A 15,228-nucleotide genomic window follows, 5' to 3' on the forward strand; every position below is an offset into this window, starting at 1 on the left:
AGCGGAAGCGCTGCCGAGTGTCGGCGGGCGGCGGTGGCGGCGGGGCTTGGACTGCCCGCGGGTCATGGGGAGGTACGGAGGGCTCGAGGGGGCTGCGCGGACCGCCCGGGGGTCCCACATCGGCTCTTGCCAACCTGGGAGGGAGCGCAGGAGTGAGCGCCGAGTCGGTCCCGGTGGCGGTCGGTGACCTTCGCTCTGCCCCGCGACTCCCGGCGGGGATGTTCTGCACTGGGAGGGGGATTCGTTCCCATCCCGCTGTCTCCGTGGGGTGAGCGCTTCAAGCTGGGGAAGTTCAGCCTGGAGAAGAGAAGGCCCCGGGGAGATTCTTAGAGCGCCTTCCAGCGCCTGAAGGGGCTCCAGGGGAGCTGAAGAGGAGCTTTGGACAAGGACCTGGAGGGAAAGGTCAAGGAGAATGGCTTCCCACTGCCAGAGGGCAGGGATAGATGGGATACTCGGAAGGAATTCCTCCCTGTGAGGGTGGTGGGGCCCTGGCTCAGGTTGACCCGGGAGACTGTGGCTGCTTCATCCCTGGAAGTGCCCAAGGCCAGGTTTGACGGGGCTTGTAGCCACTCTGGACAGTGGAAAGTGTCCCTGCCCATGGCAGGGGATGGAATGAGATGACGTTAAAGTTTCTTCCCACCCAAACCATTCTGAGATTCTATGATTGTATTTAGATATTTGATAAAATTCACTATGGTTAATGGAAGTGAGAGCCCCCTGAGCACTCCAGTGAATGTGCTGTTTGTCATTAACGTGGATTTTAGTTACGGCTCTAATGCTGTGCTGTCGCAGAACTGAGCAATTTGTGGTGCTGATGGCAGCACCCAAAGCTCCTCTTGCCCGGGAGGGAGCTGCTGCTCTGAGGATGTGGGCTTACCTGCACATCAGCAGGTACCAGGATGCTCTATTTCCTGGCAGAAAAATGGATTTTGCCCATATTTTTCTTCAGAATCCTGTGGGATGATGTTCTCTGCAGCAGCAACTCTGTGTGATCTTTTCTGACAATGCAATCTGTGGCACTGTAGTGAGGACAATTTGTGAAACTGTTTCCTCTAACCATCTTATATAGAATTGGTGATACAAAAAGTATCTGGTGTTTCTGTAGGAATAAGAGTTATGTGGAAGAGGAGGATGCCAGAGTAGGTAATGCTGACTGGTGACATTCTGGGAAGGGTGTGGACTATGGTTTCTCTACTCACTGGGCTCACAGCAGTTGCTGATGTAATTAAAGATCAAGACACTCAGTTGTAGGTAAATGAGGCTGGCATGTGGGATTTGCCCTGTGGATCTGCTCCTCCCATTAGTTTTGTGTTCAGGGATCTTAGTAGCATGTGAAGGGTACAGTAAGATCTGAGAATGAACCAACAAAATGACTTTAGGCTGCTAAAGTGCTTCTGCCCAAGGATACTGGGGTTTGTGTCCGAGGATTTTGGTGCTTCCTTCCCTGCATAGTGGGTAGGAGTTCTGCTCTGTGGATCTGTGAAGTGAGGCGTGGGGTGAACAGCCTGAGGTCAACCCCAGCTAAAGCCAAGACTGAAGGTCCCTCTCGATCGTGTGCTGGACTTCTCAGCCAAAGTGCCAGCTGAGGGGTTTAGGGTGCCAGCGTAATGATTTTCCATTGTGAATTCAATTAAAATGGAGCTGGAAACTTGCCGAGGGCACTGCAGAAGGCTGTAGGGACATAAATTCCCCTCAGAGGGCTCCATGTCTGCAGGTGCATGAGTGTGCATTGGAGTGAAGTACTAAAGCTTCTAAATTCTCTCATGTACTTTCTTGTGTGGATTTTGATATTAATTAATCCAAACTGACTAGGCTTCCTTTGATTAAGGGAAATGTCTATTTGTAGATCAGGGAGCAGACACCTAAACCTGGTTAAACAAACTCTTTTTGTGAGTGCAGCCTTAGTTTCTCAGCCATCTCTGGCCCTGCCGTAGGGCCAGAGGCTTTGCCATAAAACCATTCCTTAAACTCTCTTTCCTGTGACAGATCCATCAATGCTGCCCACGGTGGTTGTGGTAGTGGAAGGTGCAGGGTTTGGATGAATTTCCTGTCATGGAGCACTGAAGACAGAGCAAAACTTCATTGAGCCTGAAGCTTAGAGCAGAAACAGAGGAGGTGCAGTCAGTGTTCACCCCATGACCAACAACCTGAGTAACTTCAGCACCTGGAAGATCTGTGTAACCACACAATCCACTTGTAGTTCACCATTGTGAGCTCTATAAATCCCACTCCATTTCCTGCAGTCAATTGCCCAGTGTGGGCACACACATGTTCCTCCCCCACTGAGGGCCAGATTGTGTTCTCAGAACCCAAAATGAACCAATGTTGTCAGTCCCACATGGAGGGGTCACTGCAGGCCGAGCTGTGAGCGTGATGCTGCCAAAAGCAAGGCCCCAGGGAGGCTGGGTCCTGCTTTCTCTCTGGGGCTCTGGATTGTGGGGATGAGGGTTTCCATGCTGCTGCAGCAGGAACAAACCATGTCCTGCAATTAAATCTGCTCTGAGTGGTCTGCTCTTTGTGGGAGTTGGGTTCAGGAAGGCTGTGTGGGGTTGGATGTGGTGGAGTTCAGCTCAAGGGATGAATGGGTGGGTGGGTCAGTGCTGTCACCAGCATGCAGCCACTGTGATGCTGGAAAACTTAATTTTCTGTACACCAAGGGAAGGTTTTCTCTGCTACTAAGCATCACTTCTCCTTTCATGCTGTGAGCGGAGATTCCTGATCTATAAACTGCAGGCCCTGTCAGAACAGTGCAGTTTTCTTTGGACAAACACCTGTTCACCCTGCTGAATTCCTTCTGTTTGCTAACCATGGCTTTTCTCTCCCTTTCCAGTTGATTGGTTTGGATCCCCACAGCCCCAAGAAGAAGCAGGACCTAGGCAAGCTTTATGATCTAAAACCTAAAGCCCAACAGATTATGAACCAGTTTGGCCCTTCTGCCTTGATCAACCTCTCCAACTTCTCCTCGATCAAGCCAGAACCAGCCAGCACCCCCCCCCAGAGCTCCATGGCCAACAGCACTACTGTGGCAAAGATGCCAGGAGCACCCAGTGGAGGAGGGCGGCTCAGTCCTGAAAGCAACCAGGTAATTCCATCCCCAGTTTGGGACAACAGGGATGATGCTCGGGCATCACAAGTATCACAGATTTGCCTGTGGCTTTGTTTGCCTTCTTTAAATCACCAGCAGAAATATAATGTTTATTAAATTTACTCAGTTACTGAGTGAACAAAACTTCCTCACAGAGTTCCTCTCTCCCAGGTGCTTCCTGGCTGGATGGGGTTTGGATGCTGTAGGTGTAGAGCCTTTTCCAGTCTTAGGAAAGTGTATATTGGAGTGTGACAGGGGAAGTTATTTTTAAGTGGGGTTTAGATGGGAAAAATATGGGAAGAAGTGGGTGGTGAGGTGCTGGTTGCCCAGAGAAGCTGTGACTGCCCCATCCCTGAGAGTGTCCAAGGCCAGGTTGCATGAGGCTTGGAGCTGCCTGGGATAGTGGAAGGTGTTCCTGCCCATGGCAGGGGGTGGAATGGGATGAGCTTTAAGGTCCCTTCCAACCCAGCCTGGCACAGGAGCCTTTGATGCGCATAAAACAAACTGCTGACCAGGGAATGTCCCAGCATTGCTCCCTGGTGGCTTTGCTGGCACCCAGACTGTTAGGAAGTGCACTAAACCCCATAAAACATAAAACCCCATAAAACATAAAACAGCCACAGCAGTGAAGGAATGAGGAAGGGCAGGAATTTCCCATGTATCTGGTTGACCGGGCCAGGCTGACACCTTCCATCCGTATCTTTTAAGACTCGGCATCCTGTTGTTCAGCCCAGTGTGGTTTCTGCTCCTGCCACGTCCGACTGCCCTGGAATAACCCAGCACTCCCACAACTCTGTTTTCCACGTGAAGCACTAAAGCTGATAAGTGCTAGAGTGGTGGAAATGCTTCCCTCATGCCCTAGGCACAACTTTAGTCACTGCTATGCTGATTGCACTTGCTGTCTGCTTCTTAACACTTGTAGGTTTGCCTTTCCACTCCTTGTCAGCCGCATTTTCATGCTGGAAACATTTATTCTTGCTGCTGCACTCCAGTTGCTGTCCAGAGCAACTGCTGGTGCTTGAAAATGACTCCTTAACACCTGATATTTCTTATCTCTGCCATTCCTGAGCTGATAGACTGTGTCAACAGTGTGACTCGGCCCTGGGGGCATGGGGGAGGAGGTGGTTGTGGTTGTGGTTGTGGCTGTGCTCCACGGGCAGCTTCTTTGCAGGAGCAGGGCAGTAAATCCTTCCTCTCCTCCCACACGCTCAGGTTTTAACCAAGAAGAAATTGCAAGACCTGGTGCGTGAGGTGGATCCGAATGAGCAGCTGGATGAAGATGTGGAAGAAGTAGGTTCCAGCCCATGGAAGGGACTGCAGAAAGAGTTAATTTGTAATTTGTCACAGATCAGTGGCCATTTATCCAAGGAGGGAGCATTTAGTTCATGTAACGCTTGTTTTCCCATGCAGCCTTCAGCCATCCCTGGTTTTCTGCATCTCAGTCCCAAAAAGGCTTTTAAAACAGCAATTGCAGCAAGCACCTATGAAATCCACTCCTTTGAGTGGAATTTTGCACACTACAATATAAGAAAGATCTAAAGCTATCAGAGGGCTCCCAAAGGAGACTCTGAAGATGGGGAAGAATCAGGAGGGACCATAAGAGGAGTGGCTGAGGGCTCTTGGTGTGTTCAGCTGGAGCAAAGGAGATTGAGGGCAGAGCTCTGTCCTGTGGGGACTGCAGCTCCAACCTCTGCTCCCCATGGCAGGGACAGGAGCCAGGGAATGGCTGGAGCAGGGTCAGGCTGGAGATCAGGGAAAGGTTCTTCCCCCAGAGGGTGCAGGGCCCTGACCATGCTCCCCAGGCAGCCAGACTTAAAGAGCATCTGGACAGTGCTTTCAGGCACAGGATAGAGATTGCTGGGGTGACCTGTGCAGGGCCAGGAGCTGGCCTGGATGATCCTTGCAGGTCTCTCCCAATTCAGGACATTCTGTAATTCTAAATATCAGCTTCTGAGTGCTCGTTTTCATCTTCCCACATAATTTCAACTGCTCAGTGCTGACCAGACTGATTGTTGCCCTTGTTCTACCACAGATGCTGCTACAGATTGCTGACGACTTCATTGAGAGTGTGGTGACAGCCGCCTGCCAGCTTGCACGGCACCGCAAGTCCAACACTCTGGAAGTCAAAGATGTCCAGTTGCACCTTGGTGAGTGACTCTTACCTGGTTTTTTCCCTTCTACCCCCAGCTCTCAGCTCCTCCTGGAGTCAGGGCACAGTTGCAGTGCTGTGGTGGAAGCCTGTGAGTAGATAATGCATCCCTGCCTGTGGCAATGGGTTGGAACTGGATGAGCTTTAATGTCTCTTCCAACTGAAAACATTCTGTGACTTCCAGAGCGCCAGTGGAACATGTGGATCCCGGGCTTTGGTTCTGAAGAAATCAGGCCCTACAAAAAAGCCTGCACTACAGAAGCTCACAAACAGGTAAGGCGCCCTCACAACACCAGGAATCACATGGAAGGCTGATGTGAGGATGGAGGTCATGGCCTCCTGGCACTGTGAATTTGTGGCCTCTTCCAAGTTGTTCAGACCAGAAATGACTTCCAGAGCCTCCTGACCTGTTTATGCAGCAGACTGAGGTTGCTGTGTCTCCTCAGCTATGTTGGCTTTGCCCAAAGAGAAGCAGCAGCTCTTGGTGCTGAGGAGCTTAGGAGGGTTAAAACCAACTGGGAGCTGCACACAGGCGCTTCTCAGCTGCCCCTGGCAACTCCATCTCTGTGGAAAGGAACTGAGAACACCCTTAATTTTGCTTTTAAACTGCATTGGACCATTGGTTTTTAAGCCGTGGTCAGAGCCTAGAAGGAGCTGCCCTGCAGTGGGTTCATGAGTGATGCTGCAGCTCCCACTGGGCAGAGAGGGGGGCCTTGAGATGGGCTTTAATTCCACTGCCCCAAGTTGCCAAGTGGAGAAGCACAGATACTTCCTTCTCCTCTTCAGCCTGGAGCCCCATTAAGATTCAAACAGACCTGTAAAACCAGTGTGGAAGCAAGTCAGACCGTGTCCTGGGAGCACCTGGGATGCCTTGTTTCTGCTGTGGGTGGTTGTGCAGTCTCCCACTCTGAGCTGCTCAGCTTCCCATGGTTTTCCCTCTCTTGTTGCAGAGAATGGCACTGATCCGCAAAACTACCAAGAAATAGCCCCCTGGACAGAGCTGGAGACACCACCAGTGCAGTTTGGGATACCTGCCGCTCCACTGAAGCCTCCATGATGTCACCTGTGGGATATTTTTTTAATGCTTTACAGAGAAGCATCTATTTTTTATTAACAGTGCAGCAATATCTTGACTTGATGAGGAGACCTGCCAAAAACATTCTACGCCCTCTTCTCGTTCCTCCTCAAAGTGTGACATATCTCAAACAGACTTTTATTTGTGACTTGAAAGTGGTTTATTGTACAAGTGATTATCTAAGGGACAGAGCATTTGATCGTGTGTGGGACAGTATTAGAAGCGTCTGTAGAGGTTTTTGTTTCCTCCTTCCTGCCCCTACCTGCTCCAGTACTTTGTAATGTCAGTGTTTATATAAATACTTGCATTTGTTTTACATGAATAAAGAAATTATTCTAAGCTGCTGGCATAGGCTTGTGCTCTTCAGGCAGCATTGCAGAGGGATGGCAGGGGGAGGGGTCCCTGTCACCTCAGCTCTGTGTGTGGTGCTGTTCTGTGGGAGATCTCCTGAGAGTTTACAGGGAGCAGAATCATGGAATATCCTGAGCTGGAAAAGATCCCCAAGGATTATTGAATCCAGCTCCCGGCCTGCCCAGGACACCCCACCAATCCCACCCAATGCCTGAGAGCACTGTCCAACGCTCTCCGAAGCTGTGGCAGCCTTGGGCCTGTGCCTGTTCCCTGGGGAGCCTGGTCATTGCCCGAGCACCCTCTGTGGGAAGAACTGTTTCCTAATATGCCATCTATGCCTCCCCTGACACAGCTTCAGCTGTTCCCTCAGGTCCTGTGTGGTCACAGGGAGCAGACACTGGAGGTGTCACTTGGGAGGAGCTGCACATGCTGGTGAGTCTCCCCTGTTTCCTCCAGGGTGAACAAACCAAGTGCCCTCAGCTGCTCTTCCAGAGGTTTCCTCCCCTCCAGACCTTTCTAGACCACAAGAATTTGGCCAGTCCCTCACCTGCCAGTCAGGGTGGCGGGGTCATTTCCCTCCTGACCTCCAACCCATTGCTGGGATATTAGGACTGTTGGGAGGGGGATGTTGTGACAAAGCAGGAAGTCAGAGTCCCCCTGATTCTGTTTGTGCCTGGACATTGCAAAGGCCACATGCCCCTGGCTGTTCCCGCTGCTCTGCTCAGACTTCAGAGGAGATGCAGGGGCTGTTGTGGGGATGCAGGAGCTGACAGCAGTGCAAACCCCTGCATGACAGGAAGGATCAGGAAGGCTTCTGCAGCCCTAGGCAGAGCTGGGCTCTTCCTCCTTGTCCAGCTCTCTGGAGGCTCCCGGTACCTGCAGGGGAAACCGGGGGGGTGAAGTGATCCCATGACCATCTTGGTGTCACTCCTCATGTCACTGTGGGATGAGGAGCCTGGGGAGCTCCTTTCTGCAACCTTGTAGAGAAGGTTTTTTTCAAATTATATTGTATGAAGATTAATCTGAAAGGGAAAGTGGGCATTTCCTCAGAATGGTATGTGGTTATTTTTTCTTTGGGCTCAACTAGGCATGTACTCAGTTGGAGTGGCAGATACATCATCTGAGTTCCACGATAAATTTGTCACTTTTAATTCTATTTGGAAAGACTTAAAGATTTAGGGCTTTATGGTAGGGATCTCAGTCAGTACAAGAGAGCATAGGGGAAAGGGTAACATTGACCTCTGCAAGCCTGTGGGGTTCCACCTGGGGACTTCACGCTTCCAACGCGCTTCCCATGGCACCCCTGCCCGTGCCTGGCTGCTCCATATCCACTTCCCCTCCTGAGCCCAGCATGTCCCTGCCTTGCCAGTGTCCTCAGCTCTAGCACGAGCATCTCTTCCGCTTCTCCTCCTTCTCCTGTGCCTGAGCCTTGGGCAGCCCTGGCAGTGGGATGCTGCTCTTCACCCCGTCCCACGCCTCAGTGGCCACCAACTGCCCCGTCTGCAGCGCTTGGTAAATGGCAACTGTCAGCATCTGAAAGGCCTGGACTACATTGGAAGCATCTTTGGCTGAGGTCTCCACGTACTGGACACCCAGTGAGGCTGCCAGCTTCTCTGCCTCCCTCTGGCCCACCCGGCGCTGCCCAGCCAGGTCACTCTTGTGCCCCACCAGCAGGAAGACCATGCGGAAGGGTTGGATGGTGTCAGTCACCTCCTGGTGCCATTGCCGGATGCTCTCAAAGGATGTGCGGTTGGTGATGTCGAAAAGCAGCATCCCCCCGGCTGAGTTGCGGTAGTAGGAGCGAGTCACAGACCTGGGGTGGGGACACCGAGAGCAGGGGAGTGAGTGGCCCCTGGAGTTTCCTGTGGCACCTCGGGCAGCATGTTCCCTGCCTACAGAGTGGCCCTGTCTAGGACCTGCTCCTGCAAGCAGCACCCATCTTGCATTCAAAGCACCATGAGAGGGGTGAGAATCAGCCTTTTGGCAGCTCTGTCCGTGCTCAGCCACCACAGCTCATCTGTCTCCTGCAGCCACAGCCCCCAAGTGCCCCTGTGCCTGCAGCCATGTCCCCAGGGCTCCACCAGCCCTGCTGTCATGGTCCTGGAACTCTTCTGTCCCTGCTGCCATGTTCCCAGTATTTTCCCATCTCTGCTGCAACAGTCCTGGAACTTTCCCATTCCTGCAAACCCAGATCTGCCACTCTCATCCCCTGCAGCCAACATCTCCCAAGCTTTCCTGTTCCCAGGAGCTGCCTGGCTGGTGGAGACAGCCCCACAGGGAGGTGTGAGGCTCCTAGCCGCTGAGGAAGAAGTTTTGCCCAGCCCTCAGTGGGTTCCCAGCTGTTCGCCAGTCCTTCTGCAGCTGGTGTGGCAGGGGGGCTCTTGAGGGAGTACTGTACCCCCTTCAGAGCTGGAGCAAGGGCTTACAAGGCAGTCCCAAGGGCTCCTTTCCCTTGGCTTTTGACATGGTGGTTCCTCACCCAAACAGACAAGTGGGAACACAGCCACATCAACAACCTCCTTGGGCTTGGAATCACAACACTCCACCCCAAATCTGGAGGGGGACACCCATCTCCACCACCCCTCCTGACCCCATGCACCCACCTGAACCTCTCCTGCCCGGCTGTGTCCCAGAACTGCAGCTTCACTTGCAGCCCTGGCTCCAGCTCCACGAATTGGACGTAGAAGTCCACCCCCACCGTCTGGTTGACAGCGTCCAGGAAGGCACCTTCGGTGTAGCGCCGCAGCAGTGAGGATTTCCCCACTGTCGAGTCCCCCAGCATGATCACTCGGAACTGGTACTGCCACCGTGGCTCCATCGGTGCTTCTGCCGCCTGCCAGGACCTGCCGCCCCCACACCAGGAGCGTGTTCAGGCAGGCAGGGAGCTCCTCCACCCAGGAGGCGTTCCCAGTACCATTGGTGCCGCGCGGCCCCTTTGGAGCCCCTTTGTCCCCTTTATTTTGGCTCTATCCAGCAGGAAGCACTAAGGGGTACCTGCTCCCATTTTCCCATGGACAGGACACCCTGAAAAGTGTCCCAGACAAGGGGAGCTGTTGCCCCACCAGTGATGCCCCCCAAAGCAGATGATCCCCCATGCCACGGATTGAGTGCTGTGCCCCTGCCTGGGATGAAGTGCTTGGCACAGCCTTTATTTAATGTGGAAAAGCGTTAGGTTTATTAAAAACACTCCTACAGCGGAGTACTATTTTTTTCAGAGCCCCCAAATTAAGGTTTGAAATAAACCCAAGCCCAGGTGGGAGACCCGACCCCCTTGGTCACCCAAGGGCTGCAGGTGCTGGGTGGAGAGAGAAGCATCCCCACAACTGGGGGTCTCACGTCCCCCTATCCCCATTAGCACTGGCTGCGCTTGTGGGGCTTCCTCCCTGCCAGGGGCTGGCGGTGACTCTGGCTGGGGATGAGCCTGATGCCATCACATCCCTGGTGTGGGGCAAGGATCCCCTGGCCCAGTGCCTGCTGGATACCTCCAGCCAGTGTCTGGAAGGCCAACTCCACGTTGAGGTTGCTGTGGGCCGAGGTCTCCACGAAGGCCATGCCCAGAGTGGCGGCGAGGTGTACAGCTTCCTCTGCTGACACAGCTCGCTCATCCACCAGGTCACACTTGTGTCCCACCAGGACGAAGGCAGGCAGCTCGTCCCCCGCAGCCTCGTGATACCACTCAGGAACGTGTTCAAAAGATGCTCGGTTGGTGAGGTCAAACACCAGCAGCACCCCCGCCGCGCTCCGGTAGAAGGACTTGGTGATGGATCTGAGCATACCCAGCAGGTTTTCAAAGGATACTGAGAAGCTCTAACACCAGCAACCCTAGGATGGGGCTTGGGAGATTTTTGGGTGACAGATCAGACTTCAGGAGTGGGAAAGGGAGACCCGTCTTGGGCATTTACACTGCCATTTTCTGTTCAGCATCCCTCTCCCCAGACTGGGGGGCTCCAGAGGAGATCTGTGGGGTTTTCAGGGACTCTGTGGTACTGTTTATCCCCGCAAAAGCCCCAGATCTGTGGGGATGGGGCAGCACTGAACAGAAATAGGGCACCACCAGAGCCAACCCTCCGGTCCCCAAAAGGTTCCCAGGGATGGGGGGGGCCTGGGAGTCCAGCTCCAGCCACAGCACTTTGTTCTTCAGCCCTTCAAGCCCCATTTGAGCCTCTCACATTCCCAGGTGCTCCTGGCTCCAGCCTGATGCAATCAGGAAAGAAACCACCCAGCCCCAGCCCACCACCAGCACACAGCAACAAGCATCTGGCCCTGCTCCCTTGGCTGCTCCCCTGAACAACCACAGTGTCACTGCAAGCTCAGCACAAGGCATCACTGGCCCCTAAAGAATCACCTTCCCAGTGAGCCATCGCTGTCTGTCCCTGCACACCCAGCTGGGGATTTACAAACACCCCAGAGTGGGAAGAGGACTCGGTTGGCATGCTGGGGTCCCCATGCCTGCCTCACCTGAACTGCTCCTGGCCAGCCGTGTCCCAGAGCTGCAGCTTGGCCTTGCCGGTGGGTGGCATCGGGATAGTCCGGCTGTAGAACTCAACGCCGACGGCAGGGCCTGGCATGGCTGCCCCACCAGGACCCCCAGTCGGCCCATGAGTGAAGCAGCGCAGCAGGGAGGACTTGCCCACGGCTGCATCTCCCAGCGTGATGACACAGAACTGGAAGTGTCCCTCGGGCTCAGGATCCTGGGGGGAATCTCTGTCTCCATGGCTGAGCTGACTCGATCCCGACCCACCGTACTCGTGCTGTGCTAACAGCGACAGACAGCTCTCCACCCTTGTCCCCACCCCACCGCGGGACAAGGACAGCTCTGGCCCCGCAGTCACCCGGACAAACAAACTGTCCCAGGGAGGGAGCAGCTGCCAGCTCCGTCCTCCTCCTTCCTGGTAATGCTGAGGAAAGAAGTTTAAGTTTTCTTCTCAGGTGTACAAACGAAAAAGGCTTTGGAGCTGCTGCATAGTTCTCTTAACCACTTAAGAAAACCACTGAATTAATTTACTTGCCTTTTTTATTCCCTTGTTTTTAAAACGATTTTTATCCATTTACCTGTTTCCCAACCACCAAACTCCAAATCACAAACCCTAGCAACAGCCCAGCATTTCAAACCTTAGCAGCAGCACAGCTTCAGCTCTAATCACATTGGCATTTAGTCTCCATTTGCTGTGGCCAGGACGTTTAGTGTGGCCACATGCCAGCTCTGGATGTCCACCTCTACTGGCAGTCTCTCATGTCTCCACTGCCTGGCTTAGGTGACAACAGGGACAACCAGGCAGTGAGTGCAGACCCCCTGGGGTCCCCAGGAGCCAAGATCCTGGGAAATGCTCCACAGGGAAGGGGCTCTCAAGACCTGCAGGTAGGAGACTAGAGGAGTCAGAGGCACCAGCCCAATTATTTCAGGACAAACATTTACCTCAGGTTCAGGGACTTTGTCACAGCCCAGCCACTCAGGGACAGATATAAAGAGTGGCTCCAACTCAGAGGCTGCCGCTCCCCACTACCAATTTTTCTCCATGGTGAGAAAATAGGCAGCCAGAATCACCAACTCTCCAGCTGAGGGCTTTGGATCATTCCGAGGTTGCAAGGAGCTGCTCTAGCCCCTCCATGAAGGCCCACGGTGTTTCTGCATTCCAGGGACCCCTGTGGGGGACATCCCACTGGCAGGTGCTACAGCAAGCACAGGAACTTGCCTCCGAGCACTGGTGAACTCCACTGGAAGGGGATCTTCAGGCTCCACAGCTCAGAGCCAGCCCAGCCTCACCCCATCCCAATGCAACTCAAACACTGGAGACACCATAAAGATTTGAAGTAATTGCATTTATTCAAACTCCTATCACACACAGAGAATATTCCAAGCTGGAAGGGGCCCACATGGACAACTGAGTCCAGCTCTTAAGCGAATGGCCTGTACAGGGATCAAACCCACCACCTTGGCATTACTGGCTCTCTCCTCTAATCAAATATTTAATATCCAGACTCCCTCCTGAGAAAACTCCATGGAACAGACTGTTCTTCCAGGTGGAGCATATGAACCAGAGCTTCAGATATACCTGGAGCCAAATCAGTTCTACCTCCCTCCACTGCAGGTGAGGGGAGCCCAGAAGTGGCTGATCCCACTTGGCAGAGCTCACAGCTCAGGAAGGAGCCAGGATCTGGCTCTGCAGAGCTCCCACTTCTGGAGGAGAGGGCTGGGAAAGAACACTCTGGCACTGCAGCACCAAGTCCATCAGGGATGGTTCACCCTCTGCTTAGACCTGAAAAAAGGGATAAAAAAAAATCCAGCTGAAGGACAAGCAGTCAGGCTTAGCACTGTGTGAGATTCCATCCACATTCCAGAACTCCTGGACGTCCCCTCCCTGCCCTGTGGTTTTGGGCAGTTCTTGCCTGGCCTCAGCCCCATATCCGCAGGACTCATCCAACAGTCTCCAGACCCAGGAATCATCATGGACCAGGCTGCACTGCCACTGACCTCACCCACACCCGGCACCACAGAGCACAACTGGCCAATGAAAAGCCTTGGAAACAAGGTGATCATTCCCACCTGCACAGTCCAGGTGAACAACTGGCCACTTCCAGCAATCAGCTTGAACTGTCCCCTGTCCTCCAGACCCCACTCGAGATCACACAACTGCAGAATGGTTTGGGTTAGAAGGCACCTCAAAAGTTCACCCCACTCCACAGCCAGCCACGGGCAGGGATACTGTCCACCAGACCAGGACAGCCTAAGTCACATCCAACCTGGCCCTGGACACTTCAGAGAATGGGGCAGCCACAGCTTCTCTGGGCAACCATGGCCTTCTCACCCTCATAGCCAAGAAATTCCTCCTAGTATCTAGTTTCCACTTACTGCCCACCCCAACACCAGGAGTTCTCCAGAGAACACTCACATGCTCCACACTGCAGCTTCCTCACAACTCAGGTCCTACAGAAAGCAAGCTGAAGCCCTTGGGACAGGGCTCACAGGTTTTAGTCTTTTTCCAGAGTTACTGCTGAAAAAACAGAGCTGGAGTTTAGTGCCTGAAGGCAATGGGTTACTGTAAATCCACGGCTCAGATATTCCCAATAAATTACAGCCTCCCCAACCCTCATGGCATGTCTGCCCCCCGTGCCCCATGTTTATCCCTTCTCCTGACCAGGAGTTTCCTTCCTAACCAGAATTCCCAAAATAGTGAGGCCAGCACAGCCTGTCTTCCTAGTGGCCCCTCTCAGCACAGGACACACCTGCTGAGAGCCCAAGACCAGCATGAATGTTACTCTTCCTCCTTTTTCGACCACAAGATCGGTGTTCAGATCTGGTGGGAAAGGGATTTGGAGGGATGGGCTGTGGAGTTTCAACAAGGGTACTACCCTCTCACCTGGGTCTATCCATCAGATGGGTGAGCTCTGGAACACGCAGGACCCCTGGAAGACATCACAATATACCCCCAGTATCAGCACTAGGCTGCAGACTTTTGTGGACACACCTTTGACTCATTGCACTCTGGAACCCCAAGCAAGGAACAGCCCAATTCCCAAAAATGTATTGGAGGGGTGAGTGACAGCCATAGGCAGAAAAGGCCCAGCAGTCAAAGACCTTCCCATTGCTCTGGCATGTTGTTGGAGACCTGCAGCTACTGCATGGAGCCACAGCTCTTGGATTAACATGCAGGTTAACACAGAGTTTATCTGGTAAAGTTTGTGATGGAGTGATTGACTGGCTCTGGGATCAGGGCTGGCACCCAGTTCTGCCTCTAGCCGGCCCCAGAGAGAGGAATTGCCCTTATCTCACCCATACATCGTCTGGATGGAGCAAGTACCAAGGGAGTTTGCAGGGCTCAGCCCCAAGGACAAGCCCCGTGGAGGATGCACAGCCTCGGAACAGCACATGCTGCCACTGCCCAACAGCAGAGGGGCAGGAAACGCTGCTGGTCCCTACTCTGGTCCAGGGAGGCCTCAAAACCAACCAATTCTCAGCCTCTCAAAAGAGGACTCCAGAACCAGGATCGTCCATCTCACCTGCCCAAAGCTGAGGCTGTCACCAGCCATCCCATGTCCCGGGATCACCTTCTACGCCAGGATGCTGCTGGGGAAGAAGACAGCTTTAAGCAAATTGCGAGAGAAGTAAATTAAAATAAAACTACAGAAAGATGGGATACACTCCTTCCCCCTCCCCCACGCCGTGCATCAATTTGGACCCCAGGGCAGGATATGAAGCAGCCGCCTCCTTCCAGCACCAGTAAGCCCCCCCCAGCCCATGGCGGGCCATGTACTTTCCCGAAATGTTGCCGAACAGTTACGAAGGCTCCAACTGAGCGGCGACCGTCGAGGAAAATCCCTTTGCTCTCGGCTCCTTTTTGACTGCATCTACCACCGCACCGACAGACGCAGCTTCGATAGGGCCGGGCGGCTTCTCCATCCGCGGCCGCCTGGCCCGGGACAGGGCATTAGCTCAGCCTCGAGGGTCCCTCACTCACCCGGGGCCCGGCCTGAGGAGGAGGGCGGGGGAAAGGCCGCGCTGCCCTTCAAAGCCTTCGAAGCGCACCGAAGCGCCGCGGCCGGACGCCATGCCCACAGGGCGCCGATGCG

General features: G+C 53.7%; 3 protein-coding genes, 1 long non-coding RNA gene and 4 other non-coding genes across 11 annotated transcripts; 1 reads left to right on the forward strand and 7 right to left on the reverse strand.

The window, feature by feature from the left end:
* Nucleotides 1-20: 20 nt before the first annotated feature.
* Nucleotides 21-6,648, forward strand: TAF12 (TATA-box binding protein associated factor 12). Of its 3 annotated transcripts, none has more exons than XM_054292558.1 (6): nt 21-72; nt 2,831-3,082; nt 4,298-4,375; nt 5,118-5,232; nt 5,419-5,507; nt 6,185-6,648. In XM_054292558.1, exons 2-6 carry the CDS (start codon nt 2,915-2,917, stop codon nt 6,218-6,220), a joined length of 486 nt encoding a protein of 161 aa, XP_054148533.1. In that variant the 5' UTR covers nt 21-72; nt 2,831-2,914; the 3' UTR covers nt 6,221-6,648. The 3 variants fall into 3 exon arrangements, with proteins under 3 accessions (XP_054148533.1, XP_054148532.1, XP_054148531.1); XM_054292557.1 differs by lacking the exon at nt 21-72 and adding an exon at nt 222-268; XM_054292556.1 differs by lacking the exons at nt 21-72; nt 4,298-4,375 and having other exon boundaries at nt 2,835-3,082.
* Nucleotides 6,649-8,040: 1,392 nt separating this feature from the next.
* Nucleotides 8,041-9,566, reverse strand: LOC128948043 (ras-related protein Rab-39B-like). Its single transcript, XM_054292611.1, has 2 exons — nt 9,264-9,566; nt 8,041-8,473 (listed from the first exon to the last, which is right to left on the reverse strand). Exons 1-2 carry the CDS (start codon nt 9,476-9,478, stop codon nt 8,041-8,043), a joined length of 648 nt encoding a protein of 215 aa, XP_054148586.1. The 5' UTR covers nt 9,479-9,566.
* Nucleotides 9,567-10,011: 445 nt separating this feature from the next.
* LOC128947949 (ras-related protein Rab-42-like) lies at nt 10,012-12,234 on the reverse strand. The gene is made up of 3 exons (XM_054292472.1): nt 12,210-12,234; nt 11,119-11,416; nt 10,012-10,426 (listed from the first exon to the last, which is right to left on the reverse strand). The coding sequence occupies exons 1-3, from the start codon at nt 12,232-12,234 to the stop codon at nt 10,012-10,014; spliced, it is 738 nt and encodes a 245-aa protein (XP_054148447.1).
* Nucleotides 12,235-12,461: 227 nt separating this feature from the next.
* LOC128948014 (uncharacterized) lies at nt 12,462-14,657 on the reverse strand. 2 transcript variants are annotated; one of them, XR_008484080.1, is made up of 2 exons: nt 13,551-14,657; nt 12,462-12,917 (listed from the first exon to the last, which is right to left on the reverse strand). It is a non-coding gene; the product is annotated as an uncharacterized LOC128948014 (long non-coding RNA). The 2 variants fall into 2 exon arrangements; XR_008484081.1 differs by having other exon boundaries at nt 13,511-14,657.
* On the reverse strand, nt 13,046-13,116 carry LOC128948080 (small nucleolar RNA SNORD99). The gene has a single exon (XR_008484086.1). It is a non-coding gene; the product is annotated as a small nucleolar RNA SNORD99 (small nucleolar RNA).
* Nucleotides 13,864-13,980, reverse strand: LOC128948083 (small nucleolar RNA SNORA61). Its single transcript, XR_008484089.1, has one exon. It is a non-coding gene; the product is annotated as a small nucleolar RNA SNORA61 (small nucleolar RNA).
* LOC128948082 (small nucleolar RNA SNORA44) lies at nt 14,181-14,311 on the reverse strand. Its single transcript, XR_008484088.1, has one exon. It is a non-coding gene; the product is annotated as a small nucleolar RNA SNORA44 (small nucleolar RNA).
* A 247-nt stretch (nt 14,658-14,904) lies between the features above and the next one.
* LOC128948081 (small nucleolar RNA SNORA16B/SNORA16A family) lies at nt 14,905-15,047 on the reverse strand. The gene has a single exon (XR_008484087.1). It is a non-coding gene; the product is annotated as a small nucleolar RNA SNORA16B/SNORA16A family (small nucleolar RNA).
* Between the last annotated feature and the right edge of the window lie 181 nt (nt 15,048-15,228).

This window comes from Melozone crissalis, unplaced genomic scaffold, assembly GCF_028551555.1.
Source record: "Melozone crissalis strain CALT ecotype California unplaced genomic scaffold, PUWL_Pcris_2 ptg000111l_1, whole genome shotgun sequence".
Taxonomy (NCBI): Eukaryota; Metazoa; Chordata; class Aves; order Passeriformes; family Passerellidae; genus Melozone; species Melozone crissalis.